Below are 24,693 nucleotides of genomic sequence, written 5' to 3' on the forward strand. Positions count from 1 at the left end.
CCCTCCTCCTCAACCAACTAGATCAACTCGCCGCTACATCCATCGTGACCGGGAGGGAGCCCACGAAAGGCTCGTTGCCGACTATTTTGCCGACCCGCCGCGGTTTCCGGCGGATTACTTCAGGCGCCGTTTTCGCATGTCAAAGTGCCTGTTTATGCATATTGTCAACACATTGTCCGCCCGTGTTGAATTCTTCCAAACAGGTCCAGATGCAGCCGGCAGGCAAAGTATCACGCCGTTGCAGAAGTGTACGTGTGCCATCCGACAACTCGCTACTGGGTAAACGGCCCCTCTTCGACGAGTATTTGCATGTCGGTGAGTCCACTGGAATCCTTTGTCTTAAAATTTTTTGCGAGGGTGTTCGTACAGCTTTCGGTGATGAATTCCTTCGGGCACCCACCACCGATGATTGCCAACGGTTGCTTCGTCTTCACGAATCAGTCCATGGCTTTCCCGGAATGCTTGGCAGTATTGACTGCATGCATTGGAGGTGGAAGAATTGCCCGACTGCTTGGAGGGGGCAACTTAAGCGGCCACAAAGGCGGCGGCCCAACACTTATCCTTGAGGCGGTCGCCGATTACCGCCTATGGATTTGGCATGCATATTTCGGCATTTCCGGATCTAACAACGACTTGAATGTGCTCTATTCTTCCCCCCTCTTCAATGATGTGTTGAATGGTGTAGCACCGACGATCGACTTCACCGTCAACGAAAATACATACCACATGGATTACTATCTTGCCGATGGTATCTACCCAAGGTGGTCGACTTTCGTGAAGACGCTCAGCAAACCGCAAGACCCGAGACGAGTTCTTTTTGCGCAGCGTCAAGAGTCCGCGCGGAAAGACGTCGAAAGAGCCTTTGGGGTCCTTCAAGCCCGATTCAACATTGTGAAGGCCCCGGCTCGGCTGTGGTACTTGAACAATATCGTCGACATCATGTACACGTGTATTATCCTATACAACATGATTATAGCCGACGAAGGACCGATGTCGGCTAGCTTCTACGACGAGGATGAAGCCGAAGCTCAAGCGCGAGCTCTCCTCTACGCCGAGGTGTGCATACGACAGTGGGTGAGAGGATCGAAACAAGGCACACAATGCGCGATACCCGAACCCACGTTGAGCTACAAGAAGACCTAATCAAACACATGTGGGCGAAATTCGGTAACGCGTAGTGGGTTTTTTTAATTTTACGATTTTAATTATGTAATTTTTAATTTTTAGGATTTTAATTATGTAATTTTTAATTTTTCGGATTTTAATTATGTCTTTTTTGTTTTATTTGTAATTTGTAATATTATTTCGGCTTTTTAATGAATTTTAATATTATGGAAATGTTTTATTTAAATTGAATTTTGTCCGTCCTTGCGGAAGAGCACAACTGTGGGTGTTGTTCTCTTGCCTAAGAGCAGACAGAAAAAGTGAGGTCGGACCCACAACCGTGCTTACTGGCAAGAGCACGGTTGTGGGTGCTCTAAACTAAGTTAGCAATGTGGATGTAAATTGTAGAAACTAAAGAAAATAAAACATTTTCTCCCTCTCTCTTTCTCTATTCATCAAAACATCGAATAATCTTCTTTTAAAACTCATTCAATGACATCTCCCACAATTTTATGAAGTACCTATTATACAAATATTTTTATTTTTAAAGACAGGTTTAAATACGGGAAATACCAAATAAATATTCAATTGTAATTGATTAATTTGAGGAGGAGGACTTAAAAGTTGTCAACATGTATAGTACTCCAGTAAAAACATTATTTGTAAAAACAAGTTGGGCATATATTCTCTCAAATCGTCAATCGAGGTAGTGGAAGTATGTGATTAGCTTCTTCTTCCTGACTCACAATCTTCTTCAACGCAAACACATTTCAACACAATCACCATGATTTTTGTGGGCGGAGTTCCTTTTGCTCCAGAGGACTCATCCCAGGTGTTCATCACTCTCCTCTTTCTTTTATTGTAGTATAAATTACAAACCAACTAGTCTGAAAACAAGTTTCGATTCTCCTAGTTTTCAGCTGTAGATTAATTCCGCACTCTTGATTGATGCCTTATATCTGATAAAAACTCAGTCTTTTCGTTGTGTTATGGCCTTTTTTAAATCGTGGTGCGTTTGTTTTGTTTATGGTAACGGAATTTTAATTTGATTTCCACGTTTTTCCTGTACTTGGGTCGTTTCTGAATTGCTGAATCTCTGATTTAACGTGCAAGAGAACCTGAGAAAGAAGATTGATGCTTGGCTTCGTTTTGTGATTGTGAACCTTTCTTCTTTTGAAAAAAAGAACTACCCTATATTGGGGATCTAGACTGGTGTGGAATTTGATGATTCAATATTCATAGAAATGCTAGATTGCAGAGTGAATACAGGATGATGTTGTAGAAGGGAAATTTTAAGTTCCTGCTGAAACTCAATCTTGATAATGTTAGCCAATATTCATGATTGATGAAGTAATTACATTAAATGTGCCTTGCTCCCGTATCTTTTATCGTAGATACTCAGCTTATGCTTTCTGGGAAGCTGGTGAGATATGAAGTATGTGTATGTATTATGTAATTTTATGTCTAGAATTAGCCGCTATTTCTGACAATCCTAACTAGTTGGATATTGTATTGCATAAGAGCATCCGCAGCGGTGGCGAAAGACGCCACCGCCGTCCGCGCCGTTGGCAAGGCGCAGGACCGCCGCCGCTGCAGCCGCGCCGCTGGCACGGCGCTGCTCGATGTATCGAGCACGTCCGTGCCAGCGGACGCACACGTGGCGCGCTCCCATTCGTCAACGGCATAGCCGTTGTGTTTAAACTTTTTTTTATTTTATTTTTTTAAAAATCGGTATTTAATTATAAATAATGCTAAAAAATAAAAAAAAATATTTTCCAAATCCCAAAAATATGGCCGTTTTTTTCCCGTTTTTTCTGAATTTTTTTGATTTTTTTTTATTTTTTTTTTCCCCAAAATCATCTATAAATACACACATTCATCATCCATTTATCACATCAAATCATCTCTCATTCATCTCTCATTCATAATTCTCATACAAACTATCAACACATTCATCCCCCACTCAAAATCTCAAATGGATTTCACCCATATTATGGCGGAAGCGGAACGCGAAGAACAAGAATACTACGAACAACATCGTGCCGCTTACGAAGCATATGTCGCGGCGAATACCCCTGCTCCTCCTCCTCAACGAACCAGATCAAATCGACGGTATCGTGACCGGGAGGGAGCCCACGAAAGGCTCGTTGCCGACTACTTTGCCGACCAGCCGCGGTTTCCGGCAGATTACTTCAGGCGCCGTTTTCGCATGTCAAAGCGCTTGTTCATGCGAATTGTCAACACATTGTCCGCACGTGTTGAATACTTTCAAACAGGTGTAGATGCAGCCGGCCGGCAAAGTATCACGGCGTTGCAGAAGTGTACGTGTGCCATCCGACAACTCGCTACTGGGCAAACGGCCGACATGTTCGACGAGTATTTGCATATCGGTGAGTCCACTGGAATCCTATGTTTAAAGAATTTTTGCGAGGGCGTTCGTTCTGCTTTTGGGGATGAATTCCTTCGAGCACCCACCACTGATGATTGCCAACGGTTGCTTCGTCTTCACGAATCAGTCCATGGCTTTCCCGGAATGCTTGGCAGCATTGACTGCATGCATTGGAGGTGGAAGAATTGTCCGACTGCTTGGAGGGGGCAACACTTGAGCGGTCACAAAGGCGGCGGCCCAACGCTTATCCTTGAGGCGGTCGCCGACTACCGCCTATGGATTTGGCATGCATATTTCGGCGTTGCTGGATCCAACAACGACTTGAATGTGCTATATTCGTCACCACTCTTCAATGATGTGATGAATGGTGTAGCACCGGCGATCGACTTCACCATCAACGGAAATATATACCGCATGGGTTACTATCTCGCCGATGGTATCTACCCAAGGTGGTCGACGTTCGTGAAGACGCTCCACAACTCGCACGACCCGAGACGGGTTCTTTTTGCGCAGCGTCAAGAGTCAGCGCGGAAAGATGTCGAAAGAGCCTTCGGGGTCCTTCAAGCTCGATTCAACATTGTGAAGGCCCCGGCTCGGCTGTGGTACGTGAATAATATCGCCGACATCATGTTCACGTGTATTATATTACACAACATGATTATAGCCGACGAAGGGCCGAGGGCGGCTAGCTTCTACGACGAGGACGAAGCCGGAAGCTCAACAGCAAGGTCTCCCCTACGCCGAGGCGAGCATACGACGGTTGGCCAGAGGATCGAGACAAGACACACAATGCGCGATACTCGAATCCACAATCAACTACAAGAAGACCTAATCAACCACATGTGGGCGAAATTCGGCAACGAGTAGTGTCATTTTTAATTTTTAGGATTTTAATTATGTAATTTTTAATTTTTAGGATTTTAATTATGTAATTTTTAATTTTTAGGATTTTAATTATGCAATGTTTAATTTTATTTGTCATTTGTAATATTTATTGTGGGTTTTAAATGAATTTTAATATTATGGAAATGTTTTTGTGTAATTGAATTTTATATTAATTGTGCTCGTCCTTGCGGAAGAGCACAGTTGTGGGTGTTGTGCTCTTGCCAGAGAGCAGGCATGAATAGTACCGCCCGGGCCCACAACCGTGCCGCTGGCAAGAGCACGGTTGTGGATGCTCTAACTGCATTACTGTTGAATGATTATTTTATACTATATGTCTAACACTGTCTACATAAGAATACTCGCATGTAAAAGATGAACCTGCTTCTGATATTCTTTCGATAACAATGTCCTTGTAATTGTTGGTCTGTCTACAGCTTAACTTCTTCCTTTGCTGACTGTTAGTTTCTAATATTTTGTATCAATAAATAGGGTATGGATACTTTAGTTGCTCTAATGGAGCACCCTCTTTTGGTGTCTGCATCGGAGTCCTTCAGATCTATGCAAGAGAAGAAGATCTCACTTTCTGAAAACTCTTGCTCAAAAAGCAGTAAATGGGTCTACCTCTTCCAAAGTGAATTTGCAACTGTTGACCCAGCGCTTGTGGATGTATGTCGTTCTTATTGGTCTGGTTGAAATTTGAAATACGATAGTGCTTTGTATGTGTTACCCTTTGCTGTTGACTCTTGCTATTGAGGCATGCGACTGGAATTTACAACATCGAATACCCTTGAGTGGGAACTGTTTTGCCGAAAACATAATATCAATAACTATTCTTTGATCCTCGCTTGAAGGAGTCCAAGAAAATTTTAAAATCAAGTAATTAATTCTTTGTGATGGACTGACTTTTTACATCCATTTGGGAGTATTCTCTTCAGATTTCTACCATCTGTTCAATGAATTAGTTTAACTTGTTGAACAATTTCTTTCCATTTGATTTTTACTTTTTGGTTAAAGAGTATTGTAAAGGACAATATTATTTTATATTCTTGTGTATTCTTAATGAACAGAACAGTTCTATCCTAAATCAGTGAGGGAGAGGGATGCTTATCTAGATGTCAATGTGTTTCTGCCCTCCGTTTGATAAGATTTATCAAACTTGAGCACCTGGTTCATGTTATTATATCTCTCTTCTTGTACCTAAAAGAGTTTCAGAAATCTTTCTATTTTCCTGTCCAATTGTTCATTTGCTTTGCTATCTGCTTCTCACATCTTTCTTCACAATTTTTCCTCGTCTCAAGTTAGTTGGTACCGACGAAGCAACTACTTGTGTAGGTATTGCCATAAGAAACAGCAAAAGTGGAATGTAAGTGCTAACATGAAGCGAGTTTCTGATATGCATATCCAGTACTGTTGTGGATATCATCTGGGATTGTGATATTTGCAGGATATCTGTTGCTCATATGGATATCCCAAGAGTTGTTGATGGTGGCCTAAATCAGATGCTATCTTTAGTTGCTGACCATGATTCTGATGCTCCGTTGGATGTATGCCATTTTCTTGCTCATTTCTGATTCATATTTGAACTATCGGTCATTCTCTAGGTTTAACTTGTGCAAAGTCATGCTTTGGCAGGTGCATCTGGTGGGTGGTTTCGACGACATCTCATCTCAAGTATGGCCACATTTCCTTGTTTCCTGTGTTTTTTACTGCCCCCTGCTTTTTGTGTTATTTACTATCGATTTAGTTACATTGTTTGAAACTTTAATGCAGCAATCATATCTTGATGCAAAACGCCGAATCAAATCCGAAGGCTATTCCTATCCTTTGTGTGCTAAGATAGTCGATGCTCTAAGGAATAGGAGTGAGAAATTTCATATCCAAACTCTCCATGTGCTTGGGCATAACACCAAATGGGACTCTGAAGGGATCGGATACCCCATTTTCCATGGATTTGTGGTAAGCCTCAACTATTGAATATCTATAATTATGGAGTATCATTTTCCTTATCAGAAGCTTATTTTCTCGGGAATCTGTTTATGATTGTTCGTAAGAAAACTTTGTAGGATAACTTCATTGTGAAATTTGAATACTACTTCCTAAAAGTATCCTTTTGGTTATAATTCATTGTTTCTTTTCTTTATTTTTTTTCATTTATACCTGAAGTTTGTATAATGATAGAGTGTTATGTGCAGATGGAAACCTCGAGTGGATCAATCAGCCCTGCAAGCTTTGATGGAACTTCGAGATGCCCTGATGATATTATCCGAAGAATTCGAGTGACTGCATCTTTCGAGGATCCTAATTGGAGGGGCAAGTTGCTGGATACATATGACACTAGCACTGACCAGTTTGTTATTGCTCCGTGCGCTTGGTAAAGTTTTTGACTTTGGTTTTTGCACCTTTTGCTTCATCGTCCAATACGTGCGTGCACTTTGTTATAATCAGATTAAGTCATGCTACCTTCCATATCAATAATCTACCGTCTTTTCCAGGAGCATACGGCAGAAAAACATAGCACTAGCCCTGCAAAACCTTTCGGATGCAGAAATACTACTTTCTTGTTCTTCTTCACCTTCTGCTGAGGGCCCTGATTTTGTCGATAATGAAAGAAGGTAAATACGTGTTTGTGAAATGAGTCTAATCAACTTAGTAGTTCATATCTAATTGAATTTGAAATAAACTTGTATCTTCAATGCATTAGTAATTCCAGAAAAAAACTTGTTGTCCAGGAAATGGGACTACTTGATCAGACACCCTGATTGGAGAGAAGCTTTTCCGTCAAAGGCGCCTCGTCTGTTCCAGAGGACTGCACACGGAGCTTGGGCTCAGGCCGTAAGGGACAACATTCAAAACTAGCTACCACCCGGATTTTTCGGATGGTTTAACTTCTGCTAATGGCTTTAGATTATTTTACGAGGATAACACATTTTCGATGTGCAAATGCCTAAAGATTATTAGATGTTTATTTCCCTACAAAAAATATACTCCTATGTTTCTAAATACAAAATAAAAAAACAGTAACGACATAACGCTCCTCTACAGAAAATATCAAATGGGAAAATAATAATAATGACATCAAGATTAAATGTTGCAACATCAAATTAAATCTAACACTAGTTCGGTAATTCGAAATGAGATCCTCCAATAAATTTATAAATTTCAATTTTAAAATTCATGATCTCTTCTAACTATTCTATATAATTGACCATCAAATTGGATAATAATTATAATTCATATTCTTGTCATCTTGTTGTACATTCTCATACATAGCACAATATTATACTACTCCTAGTAGTTAAATAAAAACAAAAACCATAGTCAAACTATCTTGTTTCATAAATGTCACAATACACTCATTACGTGTGCATGTCCAAAATCAAATAACCCAAGTGATGTAACTCAACCTTATCTTCAATTCTTCAAAAAGTATGATAACGATTTTGTTAATTTATCACTAACTATAAAGTTGTACAGATAAAAATACAGTCATCGCTTTTCTGATTGGTTAATCTTTGTGTTAAAAATGGGTTCCGCGTCATCCTTTATTTCATAAAACATCAATCCCCTAATTTTCCTATTATATAGTTTGACTTATTCGCATATAAAAATAAAAGTGTATTTAAATTTGCGAACAGATAATGTTTTGGGACATACTACATAATAGTATTATTGTAGATGTTTTATTATGAGTTGATACACACGCCCAAATTACTCAAAATAAGTGGGCACCAACTCTTTTTTTGGTGTAAAAGCACAAGTTGTCACGTTCAAAATCTTTCAAAATGGGATCTCAAATACTTTCGATTCTTGATTTGATTCTTCGCTTTATATTGGGTCATGCCATACCACCCAATACATATGTGGATTACTTTTTTGCACTTAGTCCCATTTTATTTATGACTAGTTCCAAATTTTAATAGTTTTTGGAAAAACATGTTTATTTTTTGTAGACGGAGGAAGGAGAGTGTACAAGAATATTCTTGTAGAAGGCGAAATATAGCAGTCTATAGTTCCGTCTATAAAATTATCTAAAAGATATATATACACTCAATATTCTTCTTGTTATATTTTTATTGCTTAATCAATGATGAAAATGGCTAGGCATTGAATGAGATTTAGACAGATAATGTAGCAAAGAAATCGTGGCGCAAATCATTGGGTAGCATATAATATTGGCAGTTGAATTAGGTCACATGATAATAACTATTAGTATATTATCTATACACCCAAAATTTCTTATGAAAATGGACCTGTGGACGGTTAATTACTTAATTTTTTAATCATCAAAATCTTTCTATGGATAATTTATTTTATTTTATTTTATTCATAACATTAAATTGTCAATCATCTATCTTATTTGTTGATTTATTTTCTAGTACTACTAGTTTTTTTATGACCCTCCTCGCCATCGATAGATAACAGTTAATGAATAATAATGATATATTGATATGTTTTTTTATGTAAAGTTATCTTGATTTTGATTACATATATTGGTGGTGATTGTTAAAATTCTTAATATCTTGCCCACATCGGTTTGGTAACGATTAGCTCACCTATAAAAGTATGAATAACCCTCCTCCTTATAAAAGGTCTTTTAAAGGGTGAGTGGTCTATTTCTAATAGTGATAAGGAAATTGGCATCTTATTCTTATAGAAAGATCTTGATTGAGTACCTAACGTCGTGATTTACTCCATAATATATCATGTTCATTGATCACCCACCAATATACCATAATTATGAAAACTGCATGTGATTGATTTGTATTTGGCACTGAATATATCCGTTTCTTAATAATAATAATAATAATAATAATAATAATAATAATAATAATAATAATAATAATAATAATAATATCACTTAGTACTACTGCCCAAACTTTGCCTTTTATTAGTATTAACTAAAGTTAATTATGATGGCTTGAAATCTCAACGAACCTCATCAAGGTTTAGGTTGGAGTATTGAATACATATATATAAAGTTTAAACATGAAAAAATATGAACTTTTTAACAAAAAAAAAAAAGGAAAACATGATTTGATTGATGATTTCAACTATTATAGTACTGTTTTTAAAAGTAAAGTGTTACTACTAGAGAGTAACACTTTAACAAAAAGTGAAGTATTATCATAAATCTCGTGATTCATGATAATATAGTTGATCTGGTTTGTTCAGATTTACGTAATTAGCAATAACATCGACATTTTAAATTCTGTATTTGGCAATATAGTAATTTTGTTTAGGCTGTTGTTGAAGTTTGGTTTTATCATATTCCATTCTAGATATACTTTGACTTTCATGTGAATTAAATTTGAAGGCAAAGACTTATTTTAACGACCCAATTGGCAATTATATATAGGAGTATTTATGAATCGAAATATAACTAATTGGACGGGAAAATGACTTATCATGGTAGAATAATATGCATGGTGGGGTAATCAAATTGCCCTTTTAATACGTTACCACAATCCAAATTCACTACTTCAATTCCATGGGTGTGACTGAAATTAATTTTCTTTATTCATTTCTCACAGATCATAAATGAATATGGAACAGAAATGTACGTTTTTCTTATTAATGGAAATCGGCATTGATTTTAATGAGGGTGGTGGCGTGCATGCATCACTTTTATGTTCAATAAATAGGTTTAAATATGTTGGTTTTTTTTACAAGTAAACATGGATAGATCGAATTGAACAATGATTCATATTTTCATTTTGTATCATGTTATAATTGCCACCTCAAAAAATAATCATGAGTCTTATATATGGAACGTTGTCTTGCTTATTTATTACTCCCTCCGTCCCACTTTAAGAGTCCCGGTTGAGTCGGGCACATGTTTTAAGAAAGTGTTTGAGTGTGTAATAAATAAATGTTGTAGTGGATATTGAGACCCACTTTTGGCACATGTTTTAAGAAAGTGTTTAAGTGTGTAATAAATAAATGTTGTAGTGGATATTGAGACCCACTTTTAACACTTTTTAAATTGAATTATAAGCATTTTTTATTAGTTTACATCAACCGGGACTCCTAAAGCGGGACGCACGAAATTGATCAACCGGGACTCCTAAAGCGAGACGTAGGGAGTATATTTTAATATCCGTTAAATTCAAAATCAATTCAAGAAATGAGCTTGAGAAAACCTTATTTAATTTTTCAGTTTCGATATTAAATAAATACATCTAAATCTCATCTCTACATTCGTGCAAAAATATTCAAGAATCATTCACAACGAATTGAAAACTTGCAGAAATATTATTAAACCCCTTTAAAATGTAATCTAATTTACGATAAAATAGAAAATTCATTTTACAGATAAAAATGATAGTCTAGAATGCGAAGATAGAAAGGAAGAGCATTGTTATGAAAGATACTTCCATAGACAAAAAGGAGAGGAAGAGCAATGATGTCACGTGCGGCGAGTCAAATCACGTGCTGGAGTCATGGAAAAATGAAAGAGAAACATAGTAATGGGGAATGTACTTGGGTTGTGTGAGTAATAATTGGTGGTGATAATGAAAAGGCCACCTTAGGGTGTCCACTATAGGGGCGGACAGCCCCCTCCCACCGCCGCCCCCTTCTCGAACCGTCGCGCCGCCGCGTCAGCTGCGGCTACTGCAATAGACAGCCGCGGCTATAGCCCCACTCCTTATCTCTATGCCACCCTCAGCCGCGTCCTCGCCCCGCACGCGGCGATTCCGCGTCCGCCGTCCCTCCCCTCACCCGCCGCGTCCACCCCAGCGGCGGACACCCTTCCCACTATAAGCCGCCCCGCTTCCGCCCCGCCATCGCCCCGCTCGCGGTTATAGCCGCGTCCACGTTATAGTGGACGCTCTTAGGCATTCATAAATTATTATAAATATGCCAACTTTCTCCCTAACTAAGCATCTACTTTCATATTATCAATCTCACCGTTAGAGGCATTTACTCGAAAATAGCTAATCGTTAAATGTGCCCCAAGGATTGCTAAACCCTTGGGGAATGAATGAAACGTGCCCCAAATAATCAAACACTACAAATCTTAAACTAGTCATGAAATTGTAAAACACAATCAAACAAAACGGCTCAAAAAACATATACATTGCAGTTCACACATCGTCCATTATAGAGACAATAACATCCATTACCCAGTAATATTTGTACATTATGTTTATCAGTTAAAACTACTCACCAGCCGCACTGATATCTAAACCCTAGAGAAATGACTGATACCCGTGGACTTTGGCAACGGTTGTGTTGCTTACTCCATACTACACCCTAGCCCCAAGGATTGCTAAACCCCGGGAGAATGAATGAAACGTGCCCCAAACAATCAAACACTGCCAATCTTAAACTACTCATGAAATTGTATAACACAACCAATCAAAACGGCTCAGAAAACATATACATTGCAGTTCACACATCGTCCATTATAGAGTCAATAACATCCATTACCCAGTAATATTTGTACATTATGTTTATCAGTTAAAACTACTCCTTAGCCGCGCTGATATCTAAACCCTAGACGAATAACTGATACTTGTGGACTTTGGTGACGGTTGTGTTGCTTACTCCATACTACACCCCAGCCCCAAGGATTGCTAAACCCTTGGAGAATGAATGAAACGTTCCCCAAACAATCAAACACTGTCAATCTTAACGAACCAAACAATCATGAAATTGTATAACACAACCAAACAAAAGATACAGTCACTTTATGCAATGAACGATTACTCCAACAAATCGGTTTTTAAGTGAACAAATAAGTTTAATAATCAATAAAGGAACAAATTAAATTATCTTCTTCCATTGATGAAGAAAACGAAAACAATGGACGACTGCTCCAACAAAAATGATTTTTTACTTGGAAAAAAAATCGAAGAAATTTTAGAGAGAATGTCTTCAACAGCGTTTGTCTTACCAAGAACAAAAAACCGCTGCAATCTTTTGATGGAGAAAATCAAGCAACTTACCATAACCAACTCAATTGTGTATACCAAAAAAGACCATTTTCATTTTTTTTTAAAGATTTTAATTAAATACATGTGGCATTATTTTCGGCCATCAGATCTTGAAATTGAAGGGTCGAGATTCAGTTGGAAGATTAAACAAAAAATAGAAAAAGGATATGAATACATCCCTTTACTTATAATATGCACACATAATATGAATGTACGTACAAGACTTTTAATAAGATATTTTATTTTTTAGAAAAAATTTAAAAGTTTAATACTCCTTCCTCCTCATTAAAGATGATTCACTTTCCTTATTTGTTGTCCCAACCAAGATGATTCATTACTAAAAATAAAAACATCTTCATATCTACTTTATTCCCCTCTTTTACTTTACTTTCTTCACTTAATACATAAAATAAAGTTATATAAAATCCTCTGTCATTCAAGTAAGGAGCCATCTTCCTTGAAATGCAGGAGTAGTACTTACTAAGTTACTTTTATTTATTGTTGAATAAATTTAGCATACTTTACATTTTATAAAATCCAAAATTTTAAAGTCTAAACTAAAAATAAGGTTTTGTGTGTGCGGCCAAATCCTAACTTTCATAGACAAGACAGTTATCTACTATAGTTCCCACGCCTTATCCTACTTCTATATTATCGTGGCTCAAATTATTACTCCCTCCGTCCCGCACTACTCGCACGTATTTCCTTTTTGGGCGTCCCAAGTTACTTGCACTCTTTCCATTTTTAGTAAAAATTTTCACCTACAGCCGTCATTTTTGACTTTCCTATACACTCATTCCTTAATCTCCGTGCCGAAAAGGAAATGAGCGAGTAGCTCGGGACGGAGGGAGTACTAAAACTTTAATCAATCAATTCAAAAATCAATTAGACAATAGAATGACACTCTTAGCCTAAACCATGCCTTGAACCACGGGACATCCCAACATACTTCCCTACCTATCATGCCTATTCATCAATATTTTCTTCAACTACGACTATAGATTATCAGCGTGGATTGCATGACTGCTATGACTTTTCTTTTCTAGGAATAACACGCACCTGTGTAATTATGTTACAGAATGAACAGAAAGAATCCATCCCAAAACCTACTTATAAGTCACACGTATTTATTTTTAGACTATCCCGTGTAGGTGACACATTTTCTTTTATATCAAAAAAGCAAAACTCTATTTCTCTCTTACTCTATCCGTCTATGAAATGTTGTCCAATATTTCTATTTCGGTTCGTCGGTGAAATGTTGCCCACTTTGTGTTTTTTTTTTCCATTTTTGGTAAATGGCCCCCACTTTCCACTAACTCATTACACCCACATTCTATTTTAAAACCAATATATAAACGTGGGACCTACATTCCACTAACTTTTTTCACTCACTTTTCTTCACATTTCTTAAAACTCATGTCGAGTCAAACAAGGACAATATTTTGCGGACCGAGTGAGTACTTTTTTTCACTATTTTTTTCACGCTCCTACTTTATTCTCTCAATTTAACCACTAAACACCACTACCTAAAAACTTGTGTAAAAAAAAAATACTCCATCCTTCTCTCTTCCTAATATTATGGACCCCACATTTGCCATTTTTGGTTGTCCACAAAAAATAGGGCACGTTTAAAAAAAGGAAAGTTTTCAACAAATTCTTTCTTACTTTTTTTCCTTCTCTCTTACTAATATTATGGATCTCACATTCCACTAACACTACTTTTCCTTTACTTTACCAATCTTACATTAAAACCTGTGTCATTCAAAATGTGTCCTATTTTTCGTGGACGGAGGGAGTATGTCACATGTAATAGCACTGACGAAGAGATTGTCACATTTACGTCTATAAATTACACATTTGTTGCTCAAGCAACTGATATGGCATCGAGTTTGTAACATGTTACTCCATATATAAAAGCACGATAGTTGAGTAATAAGATTATAGGTCTTTGGTTTGTTGGATTATACATGAACCTTATGAATGTTGTTCTATATGATGGATTCATGACAATAACTAAAAACATTATAATGTAAGATTGGTCACACTTTATGACAAAATTAGTCCCTGTCAGTTCAATCTTGTGTGAATCTATTTTTTAGTAACTGAATACTTTTGTGAATCTATGTTTTGGTTTGATTACCCAAATGAGAATCTTAGTTCAAAGATCTATCGGTTTTTAACCACAATGCCTTGTGGACTTTAGAAAACAAAGTCCCTCGTTTTTTGCAACACAAATTAAATTACTCCAATAATAATAATAATAATAATAATAATAATAATAATAATAATAATAATAATAATAATAATAATAATAATAATAATAATAATAATAATAATACTCCTACTAGTACTCACTAGCTAAGAGCATCTCCAATGCACGGATGTCCCACTCGGACATCCACTAGGACTTCCCAAAAAACCTCCTGCCACGTCACTAGAACTTCCCATCCCACTGCCACGTCACCTGGACTTCCCCTGCACAATCCGCCCTTCCCATCGCCCTTCCCACTAGGACTTCCCGCAATTAAAAAAAATCACAATTATTTAATTACGTAACGGAATTGTAATTTTGACACGGAATACGGGAAAATTACATAATAAAAAAGAAAAAATACATAGTCATACCAAAAAGAAAAAATACATAGTCATGCAAAAAAGAAAAAAATACATAGTCATACATTCTCGGCTCACTCCGCGTTGTCCTCGTCGCCCCCGTCGTCCCCGCCGCTAATCTCGGCGCCATCATCTCTAATGGGTGGCATCCCCAAATCGCGCCGGCATCCATCGATGACATCCTTCAACAGCCTTTTGTACACCGGATCGATCGTGCTATGCCACCTATGCATGGTCCGGACCAAGCTAGTCGTTATCTGCGCGCGGGTGAGACGGTCGTACTCTTCTGGGGGAGCAGGGGGCTCCGATTGGACCTCGAACGACCCGCTACCGCTGCTGCTTCCCCTAGCCTTCCGCTGCGCAGCCTTTTGCCCAATCGGGCGACGACGACGGCGGGAGTCTGATTGAGGTAGCGGGGCCACTTCCTCGGCTTCTGGGAGCTCGTGCGAACCAGCACTGCTGCTGTATTCACCGGAAGCGTTGATCTTCGTCCGCATCGGCCAGCCCGATTCGACACCCCCAGAAAACTTTTGGGAATCCTTCACCACGAGATAGGCCTCCCACTGGTCAAAATCTTTGAACTTCAAGGATCTGTCGGGGTACTGCGCAAAGGCACGGTTCTTCACATCCTCCTCGGACATACCGCTGGTTGCCTGGCGGAGATTGTTTTGGTAGAGGCCGGCAAATCAACTAAGCTTAGGCCTCAACCGCTCCCACTGTTTCCAGCATTGTTCGGGAATGCGACACTTCGCCCCAGCCGGTTTGTGTGTGAGGTAGGCTTCAGCGATGCGATGCCACAGTCTGTCAATATGCTGGTTAGCACCAACATAGGGATCCTCGACTATTGAAACCCAAGCCTTCGCAAGCGCGACGTTTTCCCACAAGCTCCAGGCCGTCCTCTTTCCCGTCTCCTCCTCATCCTCCTCCCCTGCCACCGTTCGCGAGGAAGAGCCCGTGGCTTTCCCCTTGTCCTTGCCCCTGCCACGGCCCTTGCCCCTGCCCCTTGCCGCTGTCCCCACATCATCGGGAGTCTTCCTGACTGGAGATAGCCCCAACTCCTCAAAAGAGAAAGTTTCCATGCCGGTGAACTGAGTCTCCTGAACAAAACTGGAGGGGGAATCAGTAGACAACATATCGATAACTGGGCGATAGACATTCTCCACAAGTGGTTTAGGGCCCTGCCACCCCCTCCCCAAGCATGGTCTGCACCCATCCCCATCATATTTGGGGTCATGCCCCCTATCCCCATCCCCATCATATTTGGGGTCATGCCCCCCATCCCCGCTGCCCTGGGCATCATACCACCCATACCACCCATCCCGCCCATTCCACCCATCCCACCCATTCCACCCATCCCACACGCCATTTGGGACTGCATCCCCGACATTTTCCGCTAGAGTTTCCCTCCAGTTCGGCGGGAAACGTCGGAGTCTGCGACTCGCTCGTGGCGGGGGAGTTCCTGTCGTTCTCCATTAAGTAGAAATGAAATTTGTAGTAAAAGAAGAGAAAAACTTGTTAACACAAGTGGTGCGAATGAAATGAAGTTCAACGAGCCGTATATATAGAGTTTTAAAAAAAATAATAAATAAATAAATACCGGACGTCCGACCCGGACGTCCGCCCGCCCGTCGCCCGGACGTCCGAGGACATGCGACGTCCATACGGGACATCCGTATCCGAGTGCCTTCGTTACAATGGCGGACGTCCCGGTCGCCCGTCGCGAATGTCCGACCGGACGTCTGCCATTGGAGATGCTCTAAAGACGATACTTAAATTTGTTTTCAATCAACATGAAATACACAATTTCAAATTGCCATTCCATTCTTATGTCTAATAAATTGCCATTCTATTCTCGTGTGGAAAAAATATAATGGTCAAAGAGGAAAATGAGAAAAAGCAGTTTTTTCCATTCAGAAATGAATGCAGGGCAAAAACAATGAATTAGTAATTAATCAACTGGAATTTTGCCCCAAACTAATTTATGTTTAATTGTATTCTCCTACACAATCAACATAGTACGAGCTGAAAAATTTGCTCAATCCACCACCATCAAACCAAACACATGACAAGAAAGGAAAAAAAACACAAATTAAGGACCTAGCTAGCTAATTTAGTTATTTCCATGTATATTTACAAGTACCGTTAAATCAATCAGGAGGCGGCGGGCTGATTCGGAAAGGGGTAAAATCTGGGCCTCGCTAGCGGAAACGGAATGACCTTGGCGGCGGCGGAGGTGGAGGCGACGCGCTCGCAGGAGGGGCACATGGTGAGAGTGGTGGCGGCTTGGAATGGATTTGAAGTTTTGAGTGCTCTCAAGTCTTGCAACTCCTTTTGCAGTTTTCTGTTTTCCACAGTCAGCGTTTCGCAGCATTTCTTCAAATACTCGCAGTCAACCTCCGTCTGCTTCAGCTTCGTCCTGCAATTCCACAAACACATCAGCTTCGCCTTTTTTTTCAACAACAACAATAATAATTGTTCGCGTTCGCACCTCGCTCTTCTGTTCTGGAACCACACCTCCACCTGTCGGGCTCGTAGATTCAGCTGTTTCACAAGCGCAAGTTTCTGTTTCTGCACAAATAAATAGTAAGTAGATCAGGAGAATAAGACGATGAAGCGCAACTCAACTCAGTTGCTAAGAAGAAGCGGAGTAGTTACGGGATTAAGGGTGTTGTGTTCTTTGAAGCTTTCTTCGAGAAAAGCGGATTGCTCTTTCGACAATCTGAGCTTTTTGCGAGCGTTGTGGCCGTTGTCGTCGTCCGCCTCGAATTCTCGCTTGCTGTTCGCCGACGAGGCCTCCGCCGCCGCCGGCGTCCGGTTCACGTCAAATCCCTTGGCCGCCGACGACCCATTTTCCGAGCTCCCTTTTCAAAATTAATTCGTAAATTATGATTGAACAAAAATAGGAGTAGATTTTAATTAGGCGAGTGAATTTGAAGCTACCATTGTCGGAAGACCAAAGTCGGGAAGAAATCTGGCGAGGAAGAGGAGCAAGAGGTAGGAGATTCAATTGGAGAGGAGTTTCATCTTGACTGGCATCACTCGCCGATGCGTCGTCGTTTTGATCATGGGCTTTTCCTCTTTCTTGATAATTGGAGGTGAGCCCCAAAGACATGCAGAAATCGAGGCCGGTTTGATTTTGGTGCTCATTCGGGGAGTTGTTCTCTTTCAACAAGCTTGAAGATTTTGATGCATCTCCCAAGCTCAAGCCCAGCTCCATACTTTGAACACAAAAAATGAGTTTGGAGAGTATATGAGAGAGAAAAGAGTATTTTAAAGATTCAACCCACTCTGTGTGAAATTGTTTAATAAGAATGGCAGGGGAATAGAGAGGAGGAGGAGGAGGAGGAGGAGAGAGAGAGAGAGGTCAAGGAATACAAGTAGACCATACTTGTATATTTAATTTAATGATTTGCAATATCTTATGCCATTTTTTAAGGTTTTTTTAGAGGGATTAAGAAAATTTTAGTGGTGATGATTAGCATAATGGAGGGTTTGACCGACATACTCATGTTGACAAACAAATATCACACGTGAAAGCCCAATTTTTAAGAGGCCATGACTGTCCCTCTTTCAAGATTTTGGGGGTCCCTGCTTAAATCCACTTTTCATGCTTTCCAAATCTAAACACACCCACTCTCTTCTTCTTCTTTTAACTAATGCCATTGCTTAATTCTAATTTTCTGTGTTGTGGTCAACATTTGGTGCAATATTATACTAGTAGTTGATTTATAAGGACAAAATTTATACGTGGGGATAGTCGTCGATCTAGGAACCGTTTTGTTACGTACAATTTTTAGGTATGCAAACCATACATGGTGAGTAACCGTAACCGTAACCGTAACCGTATTTTAGAAAATGAAGTTGTCATTCCACTGCTTAGAGAGAATGCAAGTGAGGACAAAGCACACTGAAAAGACTTATATTAATCTATAGCAATTGTCGTCAATCTAGAAACAGAGTCGTTGCAGTTTTTAGGCCAGCAAACCACACAAGATGAATAATAATATTAAAAAAATGAACGATTCAGATCAAAAGTACAAATATTACCGATATTTTTTAAAACTTATAGACTAGTCTTGAACACAAAGATAACCAAATTTGCGATAAAGAAATATTGATGGTAATAGTAGAGTAGTGCTACTTGTTGATATAATGGGAAACCATAATAAATTGCAGCAATTTATTATATAAAACATTGTCTTTCTAATATTTCAAACATACTCTTCCCTTTTCTCTCTAGTCTCTAGCATTTAAAGTGTATATTAGTAAGCACATTACGCGAGCTACATGGTAGAGTGGAGGGAGGGCCCAGTGCCTTCAAATAAATTTTCTTTTAAATTAGTTATATCTGGGAATCATGAATTGATTCGTGCACTAACACTGTCGTTTAGTAAAGATACATTGCAAAAATTGTTAGGGGCCAATAATCTTCCAGGACCTAAGGGCATCTCCAGTGGCTTTTGCCCGGCAATAGCTCAGCCACAAACTCCTCCTGCCACATCATCAACATTAAAAATCCCCCTGCCACATTATCAGGACATGCAAATAGCCCAGCAATAGCCTAGTCACATCATCCCTAATTATATAAAACAAATAATTGACAATCACATAAAATACGGAATTAAATGTACGACGAAATACGGGAAAATTCAATAATATTATTTAAATTTAAAAAAAGTACAATAAAAAAATACATTAATTAAAAAAAATTACATTAAAAAAATACATTAATTTAAAAAAAATTACATTATTTAAAAAAAACACGACCTCCGCCTCACTCCTCGTCTCCGTCGCCCCCCTCGCCACCGTCACCGTCACCGTCGCCGCCGCCTTCGTATCCTCCGGAACCCCCCGGTGCCCCCCCGGTTTTCAAATCGTCACGCATGCTCACGAGCATTGCGTGAAGAAAACTCTTCTCCTCGGGGTCCGTCGCCGTCCGCCATTCGGCTAACGTCTTGGCCATCTGAGCGCGCGTTTGTTGACGCGCAAAGAATTTGAGATCCTCTGTCGACTGGCCAAGGGGGGATGCCGACTGTACCTCCTGGGACCCCCCGTCCCCCCCCTCGCCTCCCGTTGTGCCCTCCTTTGACCAACCGGGCGAGTTCGGCGAGCGAACGATGGCGGGGACGGGAGCTCCTCCGCATCCTCGGGGAGGTCGTGGGAACCGCCGCTGCTGCCGCTGTAATCACCGGTATAGTTCAGTCGTTGCTTCTTCGGCCAGCCAGCGTCGACACCTTCCCGGAACTTCTCGGAGTCGTTCAGCACCTCGTAGCAGTTCCGGTAGGTGAACTCCTTATACAACCCGGGCTAGGGGAAGACTTTCTCCGCTATCCTCCTGCAGTCATCCTCCGTTTGGCCACTGCTCTGCATGCGGAGGGCGTTGGCGTACAAGCCCAAAAATCGGGAGACCCCAGCCCTGATTCGGTCCCACCCCTTCCGGCACTCCTCCCCGGTGCGCGGCCTCCTCTCCGGGCAAAATCTCATGTAGGCTGCAGCAATTTTGGCCCACATGTTGACGATCCTCTAATTGTTCGAAGTCAGAGGATCATCACAGACACTCACCCACGCTTTGGAAAGCGCGACGTTCTCCGCACCGAGGGGTCGTCCTCAACCGACTGCGACGACTGGCCGACCCTCTTGTCCTTCCACTTGCCCTTCTTCTTGGCGGGCCCCGACCCCGCCCTACTCCCCCCGTTTGAACGGGAGTTTCCGGAACACCGAGAAGATCAAACCCCAACTCTTCTAAGGAGAAAGTCTTATATTGCGTGAACTGCGCCTCCGTTGGGGTCGATGTGTGCGAAGAATCAGTCGAAAAATCAAAACTAGGGCGATAGATGTTTCCCCCCTCCCCAGCGTCCCCTGCGTCGCCGGTACACCCCACGGCATCCCCTGCGTCGCCGGTACCCCTCCCGGCATCATCTGCATCTCGGGACCCCACCCCGGCATCATCTGCATCCCGGGTGTCCACCCCGGCATAGCTGGTAAACCCCCTGGCATACTCCCCTCGGGTGCCATCCCGGGCATCATCTGCTGCCACGAGTAAATGTTGTAGTACCCGGGCATCGGACCCCATCCACCTCCCACAGGTACCGGGGGAGTTTGAGACCCGCTCGTCACTGGAGTACCTTCGTTGTTTTCCATTTCGCGTTATTGATCTTGTACAAAAATTAAGATAGAGAGAGTACTCGTTAAAACAAGTGGTGTGAATGAAAATGACGTGCAAATCGCGTATATATAGTGTTTCGAAAATTTAAAAAAAAATAAATAAATTCGCTCGTCGAACACTCGCCAGTCCTGAGCCTGCAATGGCGGCGAGCGGACCGGTGAGTGCATCGGCGAGCTCTCGCGAATCGGCCAGCCCTAGCCGATTTTTTCGCCAAAATGGCGCTCGCCGGTTCCAATGGTTCGGCGAGCGGATCAGCGAGCGCCGGAAATCGGCTAGCCGGCCCGCTCGCCGCCATTGGAGATGCTCTAACAGGAACTGGACCGATACGTATGTTTTTTCTCCATCGATTTTTATTATTTTTAAATATGAAATTACTATTACACGTTTAATTAGAATTTAAAATATAGTACTAGTATTTAATACTCCATACAAAAGCCGTATCAATGAATTATGAACTTGATTAAGAAAATAAAAACATCTTCAATATTCATTTTTGGTGTTGGTGCTCAAGAATCAGGATGGCGAGAAAAGAGAAGCTTGATTTTCGTGCACACAACAACCTCATCAATTTCTAACGCATTAATTCAAATGTTAATATTTTATACATGATATTACTTTTATCACGTTCCTAAAAATAAAAACCTTGATGTAATTAAAGTTTAAACTGTTACAATAGAGTAAGAGAAATAGATTTTTAAAAAGTTAAAAAAAGTTAAATAATAGAATTTCGAAAACACATGGGATTCAGTTGGGCAGTTAGGGTGTCCACAATAAGGCGCCTCCGGCTATAGCCGCGGGTTGGGGCGGAGGGCGGCGGCTATAGTGGAGAGCGCGGGCGGACACCGAAATGGGGGCGGTAGGGGGGCGGACGGGCTTCAGCCGACTCCAGGGCGAGGACGCGGTGAAATGGGGGCGGACGCGGCTATAGGCGCGGCGCCTATAGTGGCGGCACCAACAGCCGCGGCTATAGCCGATTTTTAATTTTTTTTTACATTTCAATTCACCTATAAATACACCTCACTCCATTCATTATTTTCACACCATTCAAACTCTGCATCTATAAAAATTTCTCTCACTACAATTTGAGGTCGAAAATGAACAATTTGTGGAGAGGCAACTGGAATTTGTTCATCTATAAATACACCCCACTCCATTCATTATTTTAATTTTAATTTTAATTTTAATTTTAATTTTAATTTTAATTCTGCTTCTACTTCTACTTCTACTTCGTATAGTCGTGTTCTTCTAATTACGTATAGCCCGATAAATTTGTTCATAATTACTTGAAACATTATAAAATGAAAATTGATTATAAAATTTGGGGGCTATTGGAGGTGTCCACTATAGTGGCGGACACAAAATTTTAGGGCTATGGACAAAAACTGGGGCGAGGCTATTGGGCGTGTCCGCATTATAGTGGACAATCTTATTGATATCATCATTATTGTAGTCAATAAATAATGAGTGAATCATACAACAAAGAGATAAGCATGAATTGTCTTCATTATTGCCCCTTCTTTTGTCACACACACATCGCGCTCTCTCTCTACGCGCGCGCGCACACACCTAGAGGTGGGGAAACGGTTCTCGGTTCTTGGTTAACCGAGAACCGAACCTTATTTTTTCGGTTATCGGCTGAATCATACAGCAAAGAGATAAGCATGAATTGTCTCCATTATTGCCACTTCTTTTGTCGCACACCCATAGCTCTCTCTCTCTACGCGCGCGCGCACACACCTAGGGGTGGAGAAACGGTTCTCGGTTCTTGGTTAACCGAGAACCGAACCTTATTTTTTCGGTTATCGGTAACCGATAACCGAAAAAATAAGGTTAAGGTTCGGTCCCGGTTCGTGGGTTTAGGATTAGACAGTTCTCAGTTCTAACCGAGAACATAAAGGTTAGAACCGAAGAACCGATTGGTGTGTTTTAGACAAGAGAATACACAAATTAGAGAGATAACCAATCTCTTGACAACTACTTTGTTTATTAAAATTTAGAAATTAACGTATTAGATAAATATGAAGCATTAGCAAATAACTTAAATATCCCACAATGATATAGGTACATTGACTTATCTTCCATAAAAAAATTACCAAGTAGTAATGTCAAGTCAAATATCTCGAGAGCTCTCTCATCTAAATTCTCGTAGCACGCCGACCGTTGCTCTCTCCCACACCGGCGACGATGAGGCTGCTATTTTCTCCTCGATGCGCTGCGCTGCTCTCTCGCTGAGGACGACGAGGCTGCTGCCCTCTCCACACCGTTGCTCTCTCCTACAAGGCTGTTGTCCAACTCTCCAAGCCGAAGTTCTCTCCTTCGGTTCCTTTGGTGGAACTGAAGAACCTGTCGGTTAGGACCGATCGGTTCCTCAAGGAACCGAACCGACAAAGGGTGCGGTTCCGGTTCTAGATTTTGGAAAAAATGGGATTCGGTTAACCAACTAATCGGTTCGGTCGGAACCGAACCGACCGAATCCCCACCCCTACACACACCACTCCCTTATTTGGTGCAGCTGAATTCGGATAATTTATTGGAGTTCCATTAATTTGTCATTTTTGTTAGACTACAACTTAGTGATTATTATTACGAATTTATCTAATTTTCATTGCAGCTCTCATTTCAATCTATATGTGTGTGCAAGGCCACATGGAAAAGGAAAGAAAGCCATAGTAATACTGTGTTAATGTTTTAAAAAAACAACTTGCCATCGTGTTCTCATTTTCAATCTGTTAAAACTCAGAACAATTTCAATTTGGTGCATCATCTCTAATTAGGGCAAAATTAAGTTTGAAACTATACACATACAATAAAATACATGCTAGATTGGTACTACGTCAGTTAGCAAGATCTTTAAGTTTTGATATGTATTATTTCCATATTTGAGATTCAAATTAATTTTATAAGAGAGCATAAATTGTTTGGTGGAATGGTTGGGGTGCCGAGTGCCGACGATCACTGTCACGAATGAGGAATCCAAACCACTAACAAAATTTGACCTCTCACCATTTACGTTTTTCTCTATTAGTATAAATTTTTACTAGAACATTAATTTTATAAATATCCAAATATATGATTTATTTTTTTTTTCAAGAAGAATAAAACTAATACATCATGTTTTGATTTTTATGTAATAGTAGTACCACTATATAAATTTGATTCTCTCTATAAACGTAAACATATTTGCTAGCACATAATATGTGGATAAATCCGTGAAAATAAACAATAATTACAACCTAACTTTTGTTCGTAAAAAACCATGTTTGCCCGCAAATGATGCTTCACTCTTTGAATGCAAACTTGATTTATAAATGCAATAAATCCAAAAGCATAACCATATCAAACATGCTCTACCCACTTTCTCAATTAAAGTTTTCTTTGACTTTGGGCACTCTGCCACACATGTCACATGAGTAGTATTTTTCTTTGATATTGGTAGTATTTTCTTTTTTTCTTTTTACTTTTTATTGTGTGTTTTTTTTACCAAAATGGGTACTATGTTTTTAATCTCTTCTAAATGTGGTACTACTTTTTCTCTTTTACTTTTTAACAAATATATGCAATTATTAAAGGATTTGAATCCCACCACTTCCTCTAACTGT

General features: G+C 40.2%; 2 protein-coding genes across 3 annotated transcripts; one reads left to right on the plus strand and one right to left on the minus strand.

Annotated features, from left to right (window-relative positions):
• Positions 1-1,756: 1,756 nt before the first annotated feature.
• On the plus strand, positions 1,757-7,407 carry LOC121809722 (protein N-terminal asparagine amidohydrolase-like). Of its 2 annotated transcripts, XM_042210489.1 has the most exons (9): positions 1,758-1,936; positions 4,868-5,044; positions 5,677-5,741; positions 5,823-5,922; positions 6,011-6,049; positions 6,149-6,334; positions 6,571-6,749; positions 6,871-6,990; positions 7,108-7,407. In XM_042210489.1, exons 1-9 carry the CDS (start codon positions 1,889-1,891, stop codon positions 7,232-7,234), a joined length of 1,041 nt encoding a protein of 346 aa, XP_042066423.1. In that variant the 5' UTR covers positions 1,758-1,888; the 3' UTR covers positions 7,235-7,407. The 2 variants fall into 2 exon arrangements, with proteins under 2 accessions (XP_042066424.1, XP_042066423.1); XM_042210490.1 differs by lacking the exon at positions 4,868-5,044 and having other exon boundaries at positions 1,757-1,936.
• Positions 7,408-16,818: 9,411 nt separating this feature from the next.
• LOC121806410 (homeobox-leucine zipper protein HOX11-like) lies at positions 16,819-18,310 on the minus strand. Its single transcript, XM_042206434.1, has 4 exons — positions 17,869-18,310; positions 17,584-17,789; positions 17,417-17,496; positions 16,819-17,344 (listed from the first exon to the last, which is right to left on the minus strand). The coding sequence occupies exons 1-4, from the start codon at positions 18,143-18,145 to the stop codon at positions 17,080-17,082; spliced, it is 828 nt and encodes a 275-aa protein (XP_042062368.1). The 5' UTR covers positions 18,146-18,310; the 3' UTR covers positions 16,819-17,079.
• Between the last annotated feature and the right edge of the window lie 6,383 nt (positions 18,311-24,693).

This window comes from Salvia splendens, chromosome 6 (assembly GCF_004379255.2).
Source record: "Salvia splendens isolate huo1 chromosome 6, SspV2, whole genome shotgun sequence".
NCBI lineage: Eukaryota > Viridiplantae > Streptophyta > Magnoliopsida > Lamiales > Lamiaceae > Salvia > Salvia splendens.